Source organism: Vicia villosa, linkage group LG3, assembly GCF_029867415.1.
Source record: "Vicia villosa cultivar HV-30 ecotype Madison, WI linkage group LG3, Vvil1.0, whole genome shotgun sequence".
Taxonomy (NCBI): domain Eukaryota; kingdom Viridiplantae; phylum Streptophyta; class Magnoliopsida; order Fabales; family Fabaceae; genus Vicia; species Vicia villosa.
In genome coordinates this window covers 98,352-114,344 of record NC_081182.1, presented here as the reverse complement: position 1 = coordinate 114,344, position 15,993 = coordinate 98,352, and the positions used below count along the sequence as shown (strand labels likewise).

The following is a 15,993-nucleotide window of genomic DNA, read 5'->3' as shown; positions in this document are numbered from 1 at the left end:
TAAAAAATTTACACTTCACATTTTTAATACACTCCACATTTTTTAATTATAAATAATAAATTAATAAAAAAATAACTTACTTAAATAACCCACTACTTACTTCACATTTTTAATACACTCCACATTTTTCAATTATAAATAATAAATTAATAAAAAATAACTTACTTAAATAACCCACTACTTCATCATCATCCCAGTCCCACTAGCAAAAATAATCACCTTAGTTAATGTTTGATTCAATTCCACGTTCCTAAAATTACTACATACTATGTGCAACTTCTATAAATATTATTGTTTCTTTTTTAAAAAAAATTGTAAAAAAAATTGGTTCATAAGCAAATATGCTTTATAATAATTGAAATGAAACACTTCATGTCTCGTGTTCTTTCTCTCCTTTTCATTTTTTTTTCTTATTTGCTCATCTTTTCCATTTCTTTTTTCTTATTTGCCTTTTCTAGAGGAATTACACATAGAATCAATATATTCTTCATAAAATTGTTTAGTTTTCTATTTTATTAATTTTTAATTATTCAAAATTTTCTTCTTATTTTATTTTTACAGGTATGAATATGAGATGAATGGAGAAATTACACATAAATTTGAGGTATTTATTATTCAGTATTTTTTATGTATTTCACGTTGTATTCTAACTTATGCATGTAGTTTTTAAATATGTTTTATTTTTAAAAAATTGTTTTTAACTTATTTTGTGCAACTATGACTTCAACCGTCAATGTTGACATTTATAGTATTAAGGCTATGTTGAGATTCTTCTTCATCTTATTCACACACTTCTCTCTTCTTTGATCTATATACTTGATATGTTTATTTACAATTGATACTTTTCTATAATCAATAATTTGGTTAACAAATTTTTATGTATTACCATAGACAAAACTGATATGTATATTATATGTAAAATAACACAAAATTAAAATAGGTAGGTCATTTGTGATTACTTTTAAGGTCATATCTTACTCTCCTTTCTCTCTTAAATTTTGTTTTAATTTTATATAAAAAAAATTATATTGTATTCTAACTTAATAATATATTTTATTTTATATATGAGTTTAATGGATATGCACTGACAGTGTAAAATAGTTTTACACCGTCATCCAATAAACAATCACCATTTTGTCATGTCATTAATTTTCTTAAAAAATAAAAGAGTGTTTTAATAAAATACATGGTTGTGATTGGTTGATAGTGTAAAACTATTTTACACTGTCAGTGCATCACCCATTTTATCTCTTTATATATATATATATATATATATATATATATATATATATATATATATATATATATATATATATATATATATATATATATATATATATATATATATATATATATATATATATATATATATATATATATATATATATTTGTTTTTTTTTTAAATTTTATATCTTGAAACATGGGGTAGAAAGTGGGTTTCCAAGTTATTTTTGTAATTTAATTAATTTTTATTTTTATTATAAGATTGAAATATGAGATTTTTATCTTTATTGCCTGTTTTTATGTTTTAACTTATATTTTCTCTTAATTTTGTATGCAGATATATTAACATGAAGTGATTTTTATTTCTATGGATATAAACATGTCATGGATGGAGAAATCATTTAGAGGTCAATGATGGTTTGAGATTTGTAATTTAATATATTTTATTTTTCTTTCAACTATGGTTTTAGATTTGTGATTTAATTTATAATTTCTTCTTTTATTTTGAAGGTCAACGATGGTTTCAAGTTTTAGATCTTAACCAATTTTTTCTCAGTAAAAATCATCATTGTATTATTTATCATACACACATTTTAATTTTATGTTAAATAGTTGTTATGCTTTTTTTTTTCTTTTTCATTTTACTTATATGTGTTTTTATGATACTTTTGTATTTATCTTTTAATCAATTTTTAGAATAAGCTTTCATCAAGAAAATTATCATATTATTTATATAGATAAATAATTATTTTCTATAATATCTATTTAAATTATTAATACTTTTTGTTAAATTTACCTATAAATAATACAATTTATTTATCATAAGAATATGTTAAATTTATATTTAAAATACAATTTATTTATTTTATCAATTATTTAAATAAACCCGTGCATGGCACGGGTGTACCGACTAGTTTAAAAATTATTTTGAATAGTCTAACGATCATTACTGAATTCTCTTTGGAGAATTATTTGAAATTCTCATTGTTCGAGAAATTATTACGACTTCTCGTTATATTAGATATTACGAGTGATTTTTAAACCATATTCGACTTGTCTTTGTATTATCAAAGGGTGTGTTTCTAGACCGATTACCTATCGGGCAAATAGTAATTGTGTAGTATAGAAATAGGTTGTTTTATCCTGGAGGTTTTGTGGTTGATAATTTGTCTTGCACAATTTTAGACAGCGCCATGAAATGTTTTAAAGAGAATGATCTAGTGCGCGAATCGACTCGTAATTTATTTTGTGGAATTTTTAAAAAATCGTAAACAACAATTACAAGGCGTTTTCAAGGGCATGCCTTCTTCTTCAATAGGAAACATACCAAGCGCTAGGGTTAACATTTAGCTAATGGTAGTGTGGACTTTATCTCAAAGGGAAGCCTATATCATATCTTAATCGACCAAGCGAGATTATCATTGAGCTGGATAACCTCGAAATCGACATTCACGATGGGCCTAACTCTGTCTTCATGCACATCCAAATCAAACATATTTACTTTCCACATGCCTACATCTCTCACTATTGACAAAGTGATAAGGTCTTTAAGAATGGCTTCTTTGATATGCTTTGCTCACTCAATGTCTGTGTTGATCATGGTTGACTTTCCTTCCTTGTCATTGTGCGTTACCTTCAGTTGAACTGAGGATGCCATCACATATAGTTTTGTTAAGAAGGATCTCCTGAGGATACCTATGAATGCGTTCCTGCACTGAATCACAAGGAAGTTGAGGGTTACCTTCCTCTCACATGCTCTTTCTCCTAATGAGAACGTCATATCTGTCATTCCCCAATAGCGAGTTATCAAATCGTTGAAGGCCATCAGATCTCCACAGTGAAACGATTTCAAATCTGGTTGACGATGGCTTAACTTCTTTAAGGCGTCGACATATAAGACTGGAGGATAGAAAAACACTTAGAAAGGGGGGATTGAATAAGTGTAACTCAAAACTTGGAAGATAAAAATAATCAACACAATGATTTTTATCCTGGTTCGTTGTTAACCAAACTACTCCAGTCCACCCCTTTAGAGTGATTTACCTCAACTGAGGATTTAATCCACTAATCCAACTGATTACAATGGTTTTCCACTTAGATACCCTCTAAGTCCTCTAGAGTCTACAGATCACAACTTGATCACTCTAGGAAATCCTTTTACAATCAATGTAAAATAAAAGTTTACAAGAGTTTAGATTGCTTCTAATAAAGCTGTAATCATACAAAGTGATATTTCTCTTAAGTTCTAATTCTTAACACTCACTAAGATATTACAAAGTTGTGAGGTTGAAGATGAAGTTCTATTTGCTTTTTAGTTTGACAGCGTTTCTGTAAGTTTTGCGCAAGTGTTGTGTGGCTGCTTCTGAATGGAACTTCTATATATAGGCGCTTGAGAGGAAATGACCATTGGGAGCATTTAAGGCTTTGCGTGAATAGTACAACGTTGCATTTAATGTTTCACACTTTTGTCAACTACCTCGAGCCATGCTTTTGTTGCTTTTACTGACTTTGCCTTTTGTAGCTTCTAACGTTCCTTTTGTCAGTCAGAGATTTGACGTTATAGCCTTTCATCTTGTACTTTCTTCTGGACTCATAATGTGTTGAATAGACATTTGAATTTCAGAGTCTCCGGCTTTGGTGCAGAGCATCTTCTGTCTTCTGACTTTGAAGAGCTTTGAGCGTGATACCATCAGAGCTTCAGAGCTTGTACTTCTGACTGCCATCTTGTGATGCTTTCCAGTTCATGTTCTGATTCTGTAGGACCATCTTCTAATGTCTTGCCAGACCATGTTCCGATGAAGCCACCCAGAACTTCTGGGTCAGTGCTTCTGAATGCTGATTTGTGCATACTCTTTTATACTTTTCCCGAAATGGAAAACGTAAAGGATTAGAGTACCACATTGTCTTATACAAAATTCATACATAATATTATCATCAAAACTAAGAATATTGATCAGAACATTTCTTGTTCTAACAAAGACGTTGCAAAAACTTTTATCATATACGAGGAATCTTGGTACAGTACGATGATTGCTAAGATTAATGACAAATCAACATTTGGAGCTCCATTTATCTTTTTACGATCTAGGAATCACCAACTGATTTCGCTTTGTAATTTGACGTTAATTGTTGTTTGGAAGAGGCACTTGGGTGGTGGACTTATGATGGATGTTGTTGTGTTATGAATCTCATCGATAAATGATAATTGCGGCAGGACGAGATTAGAAGATTTAACGAGGTGATATCGTAGCTCATTCTTTTTAGTGTATGTTTGGACTTGCTTTTCCAAGCCCCAAAATCACTTACATTCCACTTCAATTTAAAAATTGATTTTTTTCTTGTTTGAGTATTTTTTTCCAAAAGCATTTCTTCTTCTCTAAAAGCAATTTTCTTAGAAGATATAATTTCATAATATTTGTGTTTAGTATAATCAATTCTATATTTATTATATTTTATTTATTAAAACTTCTTTTTAATTTTTTTCATTACACTCTTTAATTTTTATCGATTATTTCTTTTTTTTATTTGTATTAGAATGTGATGTAAGGGAGCCCTGGATTAAAAAAATGTTAGTAGGCTATTTTTTGTGCTTATTAAAAAAATAATAATAACACCATCTAGTTTTTGAAAAATCTGACTTATATTATCGAAATTTACAAAAGTGGATATGTGATACAAATGTAAATGGGAATTTCAAAACAATCAAGTAGTATAAAATTTCTGGTGTAAATATTTTTAAAAACACAAAATAATACTAATGAATTTTTTGAAAAATTAAAGGAACTGTTTTATTACATGTTTTATTACCATTTTGATAATTATACTTTTAAAATTAATTTTTATAAAATTATCTAGACAATATTAATTGATAATATCACTTCTCTATTATTATATTCAAATATCTCAGAAAAAAAATTTTATATTCAAATATATATCAATTCTACTAAACTCAATTATGTTAAAATTAATTCTAATAAATTCAATTATATCTATCCCCATTCAATCCAAACACTTCTTTAGACATTCACTTATCCTTTAACAAAATATCTTACATTAAAAAGAAAACAAGCAAGGGGTTCCTCATATTTGAACCTTACAACAACCACTCCATCTATCCTCTTAATACTTCCTACACGATTATTGACCATTATCCATTTTATATTTTAATTGAAGATTTGAAAAAAAATCGGTATAAAACTATAAATTATGATAAACATATGGGTTTATACTAAATATTTATTTTTTAAAAAATATAGAATGTGATGTAAGGGACCACTAGATAAAAAAATGGTAGGCTATTTTTTATGCCTATTCAAAAAAAAAGAAAAAATAACAGCATCTAATTTTTGAAAACTCCGACTTATCATTGAAATTTTCAAAAATGGATATGTGATGCGAATGTAAATCGGAATTTCAAAATAATCAAGTATAAAATTTCTTTTGCAAATATTTTAAAAAACACAAAATAACACTAATGACTTTTTTCAAAAATTAAACGAACTGTTTTTTTTTACAATTAGTAAAACCACAAAGTTGTTCTATTAGATTTTTTTGATACATCTAATATGGATGTAAGGGTGTACCAAAAATTTAAAAAATAGCGTACATTGCTACATTAAACTGTCAAAATTATAAAGAGTAATAATAATTAAAAGGGTTATACTTAAAATTTTAAAAACTGTAGAGGTGCAGGTAAAGTTCTCTAAAAATCGAAGAAGCCTGGAAAAGTAAAAGCAGCCCAAAAGCCCGATAACAATACGACGTCGTGTAGCATAGTATCTGGTTCTCCAATCTCTCTCTGGTTATTGTTATGAAGTGGAAGTGAAAAGAGAAAGTGAAGAGATTGAAAAGAGAGAGAAAGAGAAATGAGTCTTACATCGGCAGCGTACGTTGCTCGGCGCGCGGCGCAGAAGGAGAAGGTTCGGATTTTGTATCGCCGCGCCCTTAAAGACACTCTCAACTGGGCCGTACATCGCCACCTATTCTACGACGACGTATTCATCTTTACTCTCACTCATTCCCCAATTTCAATTAACCTATTTTCTCTGATTCGTTTTTTTTTCTTTCCATTTTCAGGCTGCAAACCTCCGCGATCGGTTCGAGCAAAACAAGCACGTTGTGAGTTTCCTTCATCTCCTTCAATTTGCCTCTTTCAGATCATCAGTTGCACTTGCCCTAATTTTCGGAATGTTCCATTTGCAATAACGAATCTGATTTGATTTGTATTTGGTTGTGATTTACAGGAAGATCCTGATACCATTGATAGGTTAATAGTGGATGCTGAAGCTAGCTACAATAAGTGGCGCCATCCTGATCCCTATATTGGTAAAAAAAAAAATCAAACGCACTCACTGAAGATTAATCTCTGGATCGAATCTGTATTTATTTTTCAGAATTTTTTATATGATTATTGTTATACCTAGTAGCCAATGAATGATAGGTAATGTGACATGGTTTAAAATTAGCAGAATATTATGGTGTTATATTTAATTGCAGTAAATTCCAAACAAAATTCGTATCCTATACTTTTGCTTGGCAAGAGGCGGTGTTAGACTAGTGGTGATTGGAGTTGAGGGGACTATTCTTATTAATAAGTTATATGAATTATTGGCAGTAATCATTATCTGTGACGAGTTGAGGGGACTATTCTTATTAATAAGTTATATGAATTATTGGCAGTAATCATTATCTGTGTTTGTCACAGTAATCCAACATTTTAATTTACAAAGAGAGCCATTAGTATGAAACATTTCATTTTATCATTTACCTCAGCTGCAATCCACCTTCAGGCATAGACACAATGACTATGATAATGCATCACCAATTTTTAACTTTTCTAGTCTTAGGGGTTGCTGCAATCGGCCTTTGGGCATATAGACACAATGACAATGATAACCCATCACCAAGTTTTAGCTTTTCTAGTCTTAGGGCATATAGACACAATGACAATCACAATGTCTTGCCAATTTTTAGTTTTCCTAGTCTTAGAGGTAGATTTTTCTCATTTAATGCATTTCTGACACTACCTTTTTTGTTCTTATTTCTTCTGTTTAATAGTTCCATGGGCACCTGGTGGTTCCAAGTTTACTCGCAACCCACCTCCACCTGAAGGGGTAAGTCATTATGGTTATACACTTAGTTTATATTTTGCTTTTTTATTTGTCCCACTTATTTTATTAATTGCATAATGAAGAAAAAGAAGAACGCTATGAAATTGATAGGGTTCTTAGTTGTAGGATGGGATCTTATATGGGGAGAGACTAACTTGTAAATCAAAGTGGGTGGGAGGCTAGTTGGAAGAAAAAGTTAAAAAATGTGTTATAGAGGGTTGTTCAAAGGGAGAGAAGTGGTTGTGTGTTTCCACTTCAGTTTCAACCTATAGCTAGGAGCCATGGATTGTACTTATTTGCTCTTTCTTCCAATTTTTTCTTCTACTTTCTTACCAACTTTTACATAGGGGTGTTCAAATGACACCCAGACAGTCCGGTCCAAAGCGAAATCGCTAATTGAAAAGGTCTCTTATAAAGTCGGCAGACACCTATTAAGTATACTCTCTTTTTTTTTTTAAATCGTTTGTGGTGACAGTTGCCCCCCATCATACTGAATGCGTGAAATAGCTTCCACTTTTGTTGAGATATTAGGAGAGGGAGACTTAAGTGTATGCAAACCCAACTGGCTTCACAACGAGTTGATGCTCTAGTGCATTAGGTCAGTCGGTTGAATGTTAATTTGCCAAACTTAGCTCCTGGATAGCAATTGTTGCTAGCATCACCAAGTCCTTCTCAGACCTGCAACGCCGAGGTGTGAGAGACATTTGAACAGCAACACAAACATGTGGAGTTGCTGACCTGGTTAAACAAAAGCAGAATTCTAGCACTCACTGCAGAAGAGTCCTGGTGGGAAAAGACTCAACATATTTGTGGGGAGTTTATCATCTGGTAAACAAATGTTCTACAGTCTAGGTGTCAGAATGAACCAACCCTGAATGACTCACCATGCATTGTACTTTATTTTATTAAAGATTTTAAAATTCAAAAAGGAACAAAGTGAGGCAATCTGTATTGAACTCGCTTTGATCAACTGTTAAATGAGTTGATTCAAAATAACTTTGGAAATGTGAGGCATTAATGCAATCCACTAGTGAATCAGGTTGGCTTAAGCTCACATTTAAACTTGGATGGACTTCTATTTTGTTCCAAGGATGCCTAAAAAAAATAAACAAGCAAGGGAATGGTCTGTATAGGACTGATGGAAGTCAATCCCAAGGTACATGCAATCTTCGGTGAATGCTTGCGTGTTGATTTTGGGTACTTAATCATCTGAGGGACCTTGGGGAAAACCAAGATAGATTGGAACAAGAAGTCTAGGAGCTTCAGTCAAGATGCCTGTACTGTCACTCTCGAGGGGATTTGCACTGTTAATAAGCACCACACTACTGCCATGCAGCAGGTTTTACAAACCCCTGGACATGGCAAGAGATGTAAACTCCGGCTATTAAAATACCTGACCTGTAACATTAACAACAGGGAATTTAGATGACTAGCAGTCAACAAGTAAACCTATTGCTAACAGTGTCATTAAATATCGGCCATGGCTGATTTTTTTAAGACTGTCATGGCCAGGCAGTGCCAGAGTGTTTTATGGCGGCTTAAAATGTTGATTTTTTCTTGCTTTGTGCCATCCGCCATCATTAAAACTGACTGCTGATTGGTTACTACTGTCTAGGAAGCAACTAGGGAAGAGGAAGACAGACTTCTGAGATAAGTTGTCTTCTTTTCTATTGCTCGCCGTGCAGTTTTTTCATGCGGGTGGTATCGATGGGTTCATTGATATAATTTACGGGCCTGGTAAGAGAGAACAAGTTGGTTATACATGGTGGATCAGAGAGTGTATGTGTTCCATTTCAGCTTAGGCTTATAGCCTGTGCTAACGGGAGTGTCAATATGGCTTGGTGAACTTGTTCTATATGTATTTTCTTCTACTTTCTTATGAATAACACAAGGCAATTAATAGGGTGGGGAAGTATCTCATGTTGTCTATGATGGACAGTTACTTGGAAATTGCCCAAAACTTCGATGATGTCTAACGTCGCCACCTATAAGTAAAAAGTTCCCAGTCCCCCATGGCCTTACTGCTGAGTTAGCGATTGATCGACGTTGATTCAACAAAAACAAAAGAAAGCAAACATAAGTTGAGTTTTGAGCACTAATGTTTGTATTTATTATTTGTTTTTTTGTTGAACCAACCTAATTTGGGTCACTGTTTCATTCATGAGGAAAAGTAATATCACAAACTTTCTACTTGAGAGGTGAGGCATCAATCATTTTTAGATTATTAAATGATTTTCAAGTATTGATCCACCAAACACTTGATCACCCTTAAAATTACCATATCAAAATCACCCTTTCTTAGTTAAGTTCCTATTGCTATTTGCTGGGCTTTTATCACACACTCCTGGCCCCTCTTATAATCTTATAAATCCATTTATCACCCTCCTTGTGTACCAAATATCAAGGTCTTGCACTATAGATCAATAATAAGGTTGTGCTGTTTTCCACTATTTATCAGATAGGATATATTCATAAAATATGATAACAGCTGATGTATATAGAAAAGAATAGGAGTTCCATTCTCTGTGTGAGTACAGCCGTTGTCCTTGTTGTATGCCGGCTTTTATCATGTTTGCCCTTGTTGTATGCCAGCTTTTATCATACTGCCCGCTGGTTTTCTTCTGTTTCTTATAATATTATTTATTCCAATATATGTTGCCCTGGGATGTTCTCGATCTGACTGGATTTGTTATTATGTTCTTGGTGCAGATTGAGATAATTTATGATTATGGGCGTGAAGACAACAACTGAAGCTTTTTTTTTTAATTTCTTTCACCCCTTGCAATAAATAAAGATTTGCAATCAAATTGTTCTGTATTACTAGATTGTGGATTAAATCACCTTTTATTTGTATGTGATATAATTTGAATAGTTGATACAGACTGAGTTTGTGCCGATGCTGTTGAAGATATTTAATTGCTTCTGAACATTGAATGTGCTAAGCCTCCGAAGTTGGTTTTTTTATGGGCTCTGTCATTGTTACTTGTTAGTGCATGTTGGGAGTTTTTTAATAAACAATGCATAAATTGTATGCAAAATTCTTAATTTTTATAAGTTCTGGATTTCCCGGCAATCTTATGATAACTATTGAGCTACAATATGACGCCATTACTGTGGTTGACGAAAGTTACTTTACTTCCTACTTGATCTGAAGAACGCAGCAATATAATACATGAGTTACTAGATATGAAACTTGATAATATGCTAATGAGCGACGATTGTGCATAGTGGTGTTTTTGAGTAAGGTCATCAACCTATAACTCACTCAAATAAAAAAGGTTCGGTTTGGATTTTGTTAGCACGGGTCAAACCTGGACCAATCTGATCATAATAGAAGTGGTTTATTTTTGGTAATTGATGAACGTTGGCAATGTACTCCATTTCATAATTTTTTGTTGGCAATGTATTCATAAATTAATTTTGTATAAATGTTTTTTTTTACAACAAAAAAATATGATATGTGGGAAGTTAAATGGGGATGTGGATACTAAACCCCTAGATAGTATGGCTATTTGATCATAATAATCGTATATACAAAAAAAAGAAAATCTGGTTCCTCTAAATTGAGAAAAATAATGTTAAATTTTTTAAGGATGCATGATTTGTTACCCATGTAAAATATTAACAATCAATATATTTCATTTGAAGATTTTCACTTTATTCTGTAAAAACAAATTATTTTGTTTGAACATTTTTATTGCATCCTCTTTTATCCAACACCTCCGAAAAAATTGTTAAAATTGTATTTTATATTTCCACTTTTTCTTGTTTTATTTCCTTTAATTAAGCATGTTTTAAAAATGTCAACAATAGGGTTTGTTCCATTGTTAAGTAGTTGACTCACACCTAAAAGATTATGGATTTTGAGTTGGCTCATACCTAAAAGGCTGCGAGTTTAACTCCCATTTTTTTTGTGAAATTTGTCCAAATCACTTAAACTTTATATAACCAAAAAAAAGTTTTGAAATAGTCATTAAATGCAATTTGAATTTGTCCATGATGATGAGATTTCCGATTATATAGTTTGGTCAAGCACGCAAAATACGTTGCAAACTGGACTCCTTCCCTTTTTGATAAAACTTGTAGTAGTAATCTTTATTGTTTAATAAGTTAAACTATCCCTCTTGCTTTGTTATTTTTAAGATAGATTTAATCAAAATATATAGTATATTTATTTATAAACACTAGTTTGAGTGGGGTCGGTCTTACTCCAAACACAAATATAGCCAAAATCATAGTATAAGCTGTTAATGAGTTGAAGATGTATCCTATGAAACAAAAGTGTCGTTTGCATATTTAATATCTAGAAAAAACCGTCCTTCTTGTGTATTCAAGTTATTCTTTGCTTAGGTTTCTAATATCATTTGAATTCAACTCTTACCAGCATATTTCACTGTTATTATATGGTTTTGGTTCAGTTTAGATGAATACGGTGTCAAACACTACCATTCCCAGTGTCCGTTCAACATTGTTGCGCATAATTGGAGCTTTAATAGCCATGACGTTGCTGTTGTGGACCATCAGAAGTGGATATCAAACTGCAACTGAACCTAGGCGCCAATTATATGGCCAATGGATTTCACATGTTGGAGTTTTGATCATGCTTTTTGGTTTCTTGCTTCTGGCTATAGGGCTGCCTATTATTGCAGACTTGTTTCTTGGGTTGTCGGAGGAGCTACAATATCCGGAAGAAATTGATCTTCATCGGAGTATCGTCGATCTGAAAATAAAAGTTGATGCTTGTATCTAGTTTTAGCCAGAATTTACTACAAGTCCACAAACAGGGCATATCCCTCCTTTAGTCTTCACTGTTTTAATTATGTGGTGAAGCAGTAGATTAAACTTCAGCACTTGCTTAGACACATTTAGCCTCTATTTTTTCACCTTTTAAATACAGATGTTCTTTGTTTTTTTACTTACTATAAACACACATGTTAGTTCTCCAAATCATGAGTGAAAATTTTCCTTCAAAGGTACTGAGGGTTATGCTTAATTATAACACTTGTGCTGCTATATTGGCTTTTATAGAAATCAAGGTTGATCACCATATCAATCAACTACAAAGTAAATGCACAAGTGTTTGTGGATATGATCACCATATTCATGCTTTAACGCTGGATCTCCGCGTCTATAATAAAATCCTACACCTAATAGTCAAATATTTACTCTTCTCTTTATTTAGGGAACAAAATTGCAAGACTTTTACATAACAAATTATCCGTGCTTGATATGATGTCTGTCACTTTTCTCACAATAAGTTTGTACCGCTTGATAATTGATATGTCTAGTGTTTGTGTGACAGAGAGTGGGCGAGTAGGCTAATTTGGTTATGTAATGCTCTGGGGCCAATTTCACATCCAAATCTGATTCAATCAGTCTTATTATATGTCGGAACGTGGGAGAAAAAACTCATTTACATTGTGTTCAATCAGTTTTATTATATGTTGGAACAACGTGGGAGAAAAAATTCATTTACATTGTGTTCAATCAGTTTTATTATATGTTGGAACGAGGGAGAAAAAACTCATTTACATTGTTTACGCTGCTCAAGTGAAGACTCAATTGGTTTAGCACCAAAATGAACCTTCAATTCAACAGCAAGAAGTGAAAATGCATCATCTTTTTCTGAAGGCTGAACAAATGTGTGAATAACATTTTACCATTAAAAATCCATGAGCAAATGGCTCATTTTACCATTAAGAATCCATGAGCAAATGGCTTAATTAACAAATACGTAATGTGTGTGTGACAACATTTGAGAGTTGGTCGCCACATTTTTCGCAAATAAGAATGGTATTATTCAAAACTACTTTAGCCACTTTAGAGCCAATTTCTCGAGAATACCAATTATTCTATTTTTTTATTCAGACAAAACAGTAATGTTGAATTTATTAAAGTAAGATTATAATAGATTAATCTGATATGAATACAGTTTAATCAATCCATTATTGACAATCAAAATAATGAAGAATTAGGTACTTGCGCTTGTGATTCTTCAATCACATTCAAAGACGGAAACCCTAACGGGCTTTGAAGTTGGACCTTCTTGTTATTTATGGAGGAGTTCTTCGTTGTAAAGACTAAGACTTTGCACAATCAATCTAGGCATGTTTACTTTGTTTGAGTCAACTTGTTTTGCTTTGTAATACACTATCCTTGAGTCTTATTCCTCTGTTAAGGAATACAGTATTTTGAGTTTGTAATCTGTTCCATCATTTTGAATCTATTGTGAATGTCTACACACTTGGAAGAGTGTTGAGTGAAAGTGAGAGAAGTCATGAATAGAAAACCACAGATAATATTAGAAAAAATAGCATTGAACTAAGAGAGTTCAAATCATATCAATTTGTGCTTCTGACTATTAAGCTATTAAGATTCTGACAATTAAGAGACTACTAAGAGGTTAAGGATATAACAATCAATTAAAAATTGATGTAATAGTGTGTGGAGTATGAACACATTACACAATATCCATTCTCTTACTGAGCATTTACATCAAAATTATCAAGCCTGCCATAGCAAGCAAACACTGTTGCATCTCTGCGTCTATAATGAAATCCTACATCTAATGGTAAAGATTTACTCCTTTCAATTACACAAGAAAGACTATTTTGCTTTATATGTTTGTCTCTTTGTGTGACACTTTTCTCACAAAAGTGTCACTTGATAAATGATATGTCTAGTGTCTGTGATATAGAGTGGGCAAGTAGGTTAATTTAATAATGCTCTATGCCCAATTGCCACATCCAAATCTGATTCAACGAGTCTTTTGTGTTGATCATCAGGGGAGAAAAACACAAATTTACTTGGTATAAGCTAAATTGAAGACTCAAATACAAAATTGAACTTTAAATCAACATTCTGATGTGAATGTGTTTTCCTCTTTTTCTGAAGGCTGAACAAAGGAGAGAATAACATTTCACCACAAAAGATCCATGAACAAATGGCTTAGTTAACAAATATCTTATGTGTGTGTCACAACATTTGAGAGTTAGCCATCACAATTTTTACGAAGAAGAAAGGAATTAATAAAAAACACGAGGGGGGAATTAATTTATTCTGAACTATTATTATAAATGAAATGTGCAAATTACCAAGACTAATATATACAAATACTGGACAAAACAGCAAAATTGTGCTTAGCTTAGCATTGATTTTATACAGGAAGATATGTCTAGTTCTTTTATCAAAACTTCCTGCATAACAAAGTCAAGTAGATATGCACTCTAACCTCTCAGCAAATGCTGAGACACACATTCATACAATAATTTTGTGAGTAGTACCGAATCCAAAGATAGGGACTTCACGCAATCTTCTAGTAATAACTAGGCCATTTTAGAAACTATGCAAGACTCGAGCAATAAACAATACAGACTAGTGCAAATATGCTGCACAGCCAGCTTATGAAGCTATTCACTGACATGTGCTTGGATTAGGGAAACTAATTTTCTGAGTTTTAATTAGGTGACTGGTTAAGGGTTCGCTGGATTAGCATTTGTTTGATGCAGCAGAGCCAACTTGTGAAGTATGCAATAAGATATGCTTTTCTTCTTACACCCAACCTCCCACTACCATCAAGAATTTTAGCTTCTTGACAACTCCTTAACTTAAGAACAACTACAGAGTGAGACTAAATGTAGTGCACAAGCAAAATAATTTAACTTGGCAATTTACCATTCTATCTTACGATAACAGTGCCTTGTTTCCACAAATCTTCAGAATAAATTGGTAAAAAAAAAAAAAAGAAGCCTGAACCCAAATTGGAACCCAAATTCGTATAAAGGCAAATTCCGGAGATAATTCTGATCATAATTTACTTATTCATTTGCATCTAAAAAGAGATAAAACCCAAACACAGCACCATGGAACTACATGTCTACATCAGGTAATCAACATCATTCAGAAGCAATGTGAAGCCGAAAATCAAAAATTCTATTGAAATGGAAAATGGTATTGATATTACATTGTTCATGAATAACGACCTCAAAACCCTAAAAAATTGGAATAGAGTACATTTGGAACGCAAAGAGAGTATTGAGAATCAACTCGAATTGAATGAAATCAAATGAGCTTGAAAGGAAGAGGCCAAGGAGTAGACCTGGGAACTTCAACCTTATCTTTCATCCGCTCAATCATTTGTTCCCTCTTCGGACGAGATTTGCCGTAAGATCCCTTGAATCTCTTCCCTTTCTTCGTCTTTTTATCACCGCGACCGCACAATATCGGAGCTGCTACGCCGGAACAAGAAGACGGCGTCTCCGTCGAGGCTCCTCTTATCAACCACCTCGCAGCGACGGTGCACCGCTGCATCGCACTAGCACCACTCGCCATTGACACTTATCAATTCTTTGCTATTCGCTGCTTGCGCTGGTTCGGGCATAATATAGCTAACAGTCACACATTACACTGGAGTTTGGGCCGGGCCGGGCCCGACCCATTATCTAAAATGCAAATATTTTGTTACTATCTTTGCTAAGTTTACCCCTATAGTATTCGGCGCCGTCTAAGGTGGGAGACCTTCATAGGTCTCTCACCTGAGAGACTAATTTTTTTTTTTTTTTGGCCCAAATGAACAAGGACCATTAGATTAGGATTAAATTAGGTGTCTACACTATCAACCAATGCACTATCACACACAATATCACTACCTTCCCTTACA

General features: G+C 32.6%; 2 protein-coding genes across 2 annotated transcripts; one reads left to right on the top strand and one right to left on the bottom strand.

Annotated features, from left to right (window-relative positions):
• Window positions 1-6,025: 6,025 nt before the first annotated feature.
• Window positions 6,026-10,298, top strand: LOC131659986 (NADH dehydrogenase [ubiquinone] 1 beta subcomplex subunit 9-like). Its single transcript, XM_058929092.1, has 5 exons — window positions 6,026-6,218; window positions 6,301-6,342; window positions 6,468-6,549; window positions 7,282-7,337; window positions 10,044-10,298. Exons 1-5 carry the CDS (start codon window positions 6,090-6,092, stop codon window positions 10,083-10,085), a joined length of 351 nt encoding a protein of 116 aa, XP_058785075.1. The 5' UTR covers window positions 6,026-6,089; the 3' UTR covers window positions 10,086-10,298.
• A 4,814-nt stretch (window positions 10,299-15,112) lies between these two features.
• On the bottom strand, window positions 15,113-15,698 carry LOC131654710 (small ribosomal subunit protein bTHXm-like). Its single transcript, XM_058924658.1, has one exon. It carries the CDS (start codon window positions 15,663-15,665, stop codon window positions 15,396-15,398), a length of 270 nt encoding a protein of 89 aa, XP_058780641.1. The 5' UTR covers window positions 15,666-15,698; the 3' UTR covers window positions 15,113-15,395.
• Between the last annotated feature and the right edge of the window lie 295 nt (window positions 15,699-15,993).

Excerpts from the sequence above, each read along its gene's own strand:
- LOC131654710 (XM_058924658.1), bottom strand. The coding sequence starts at position 15,665 with ATGGCGAGTGGTGCTAGTGCGATGCAGCGGTGCACCGTCGCTGCGAGG.
- LOC131659986 (XM_058929092.1), top strand. The coding sequence starts at position 6,090 with ATGAGTCTTACATCGGCAGCGTACGTTGCTCGGCGCGCGGCGCAGAAG. Across the intron at positions 6,219-6,300 it reads GCCACCTATTCTACGACGAC|GCTGCAAACCTCCGCGATCG; the intron begins GTATTCATCTTT and ends TTCCATTTTCAG. Across the intron at positions 7,338-10,043 it reads ACCCACCTCCACCTGAAGGG|ATTGAGATAATTTATGATTA; the intron begins GTAAGTCATTAT and ends TTCTTGGTGCAG.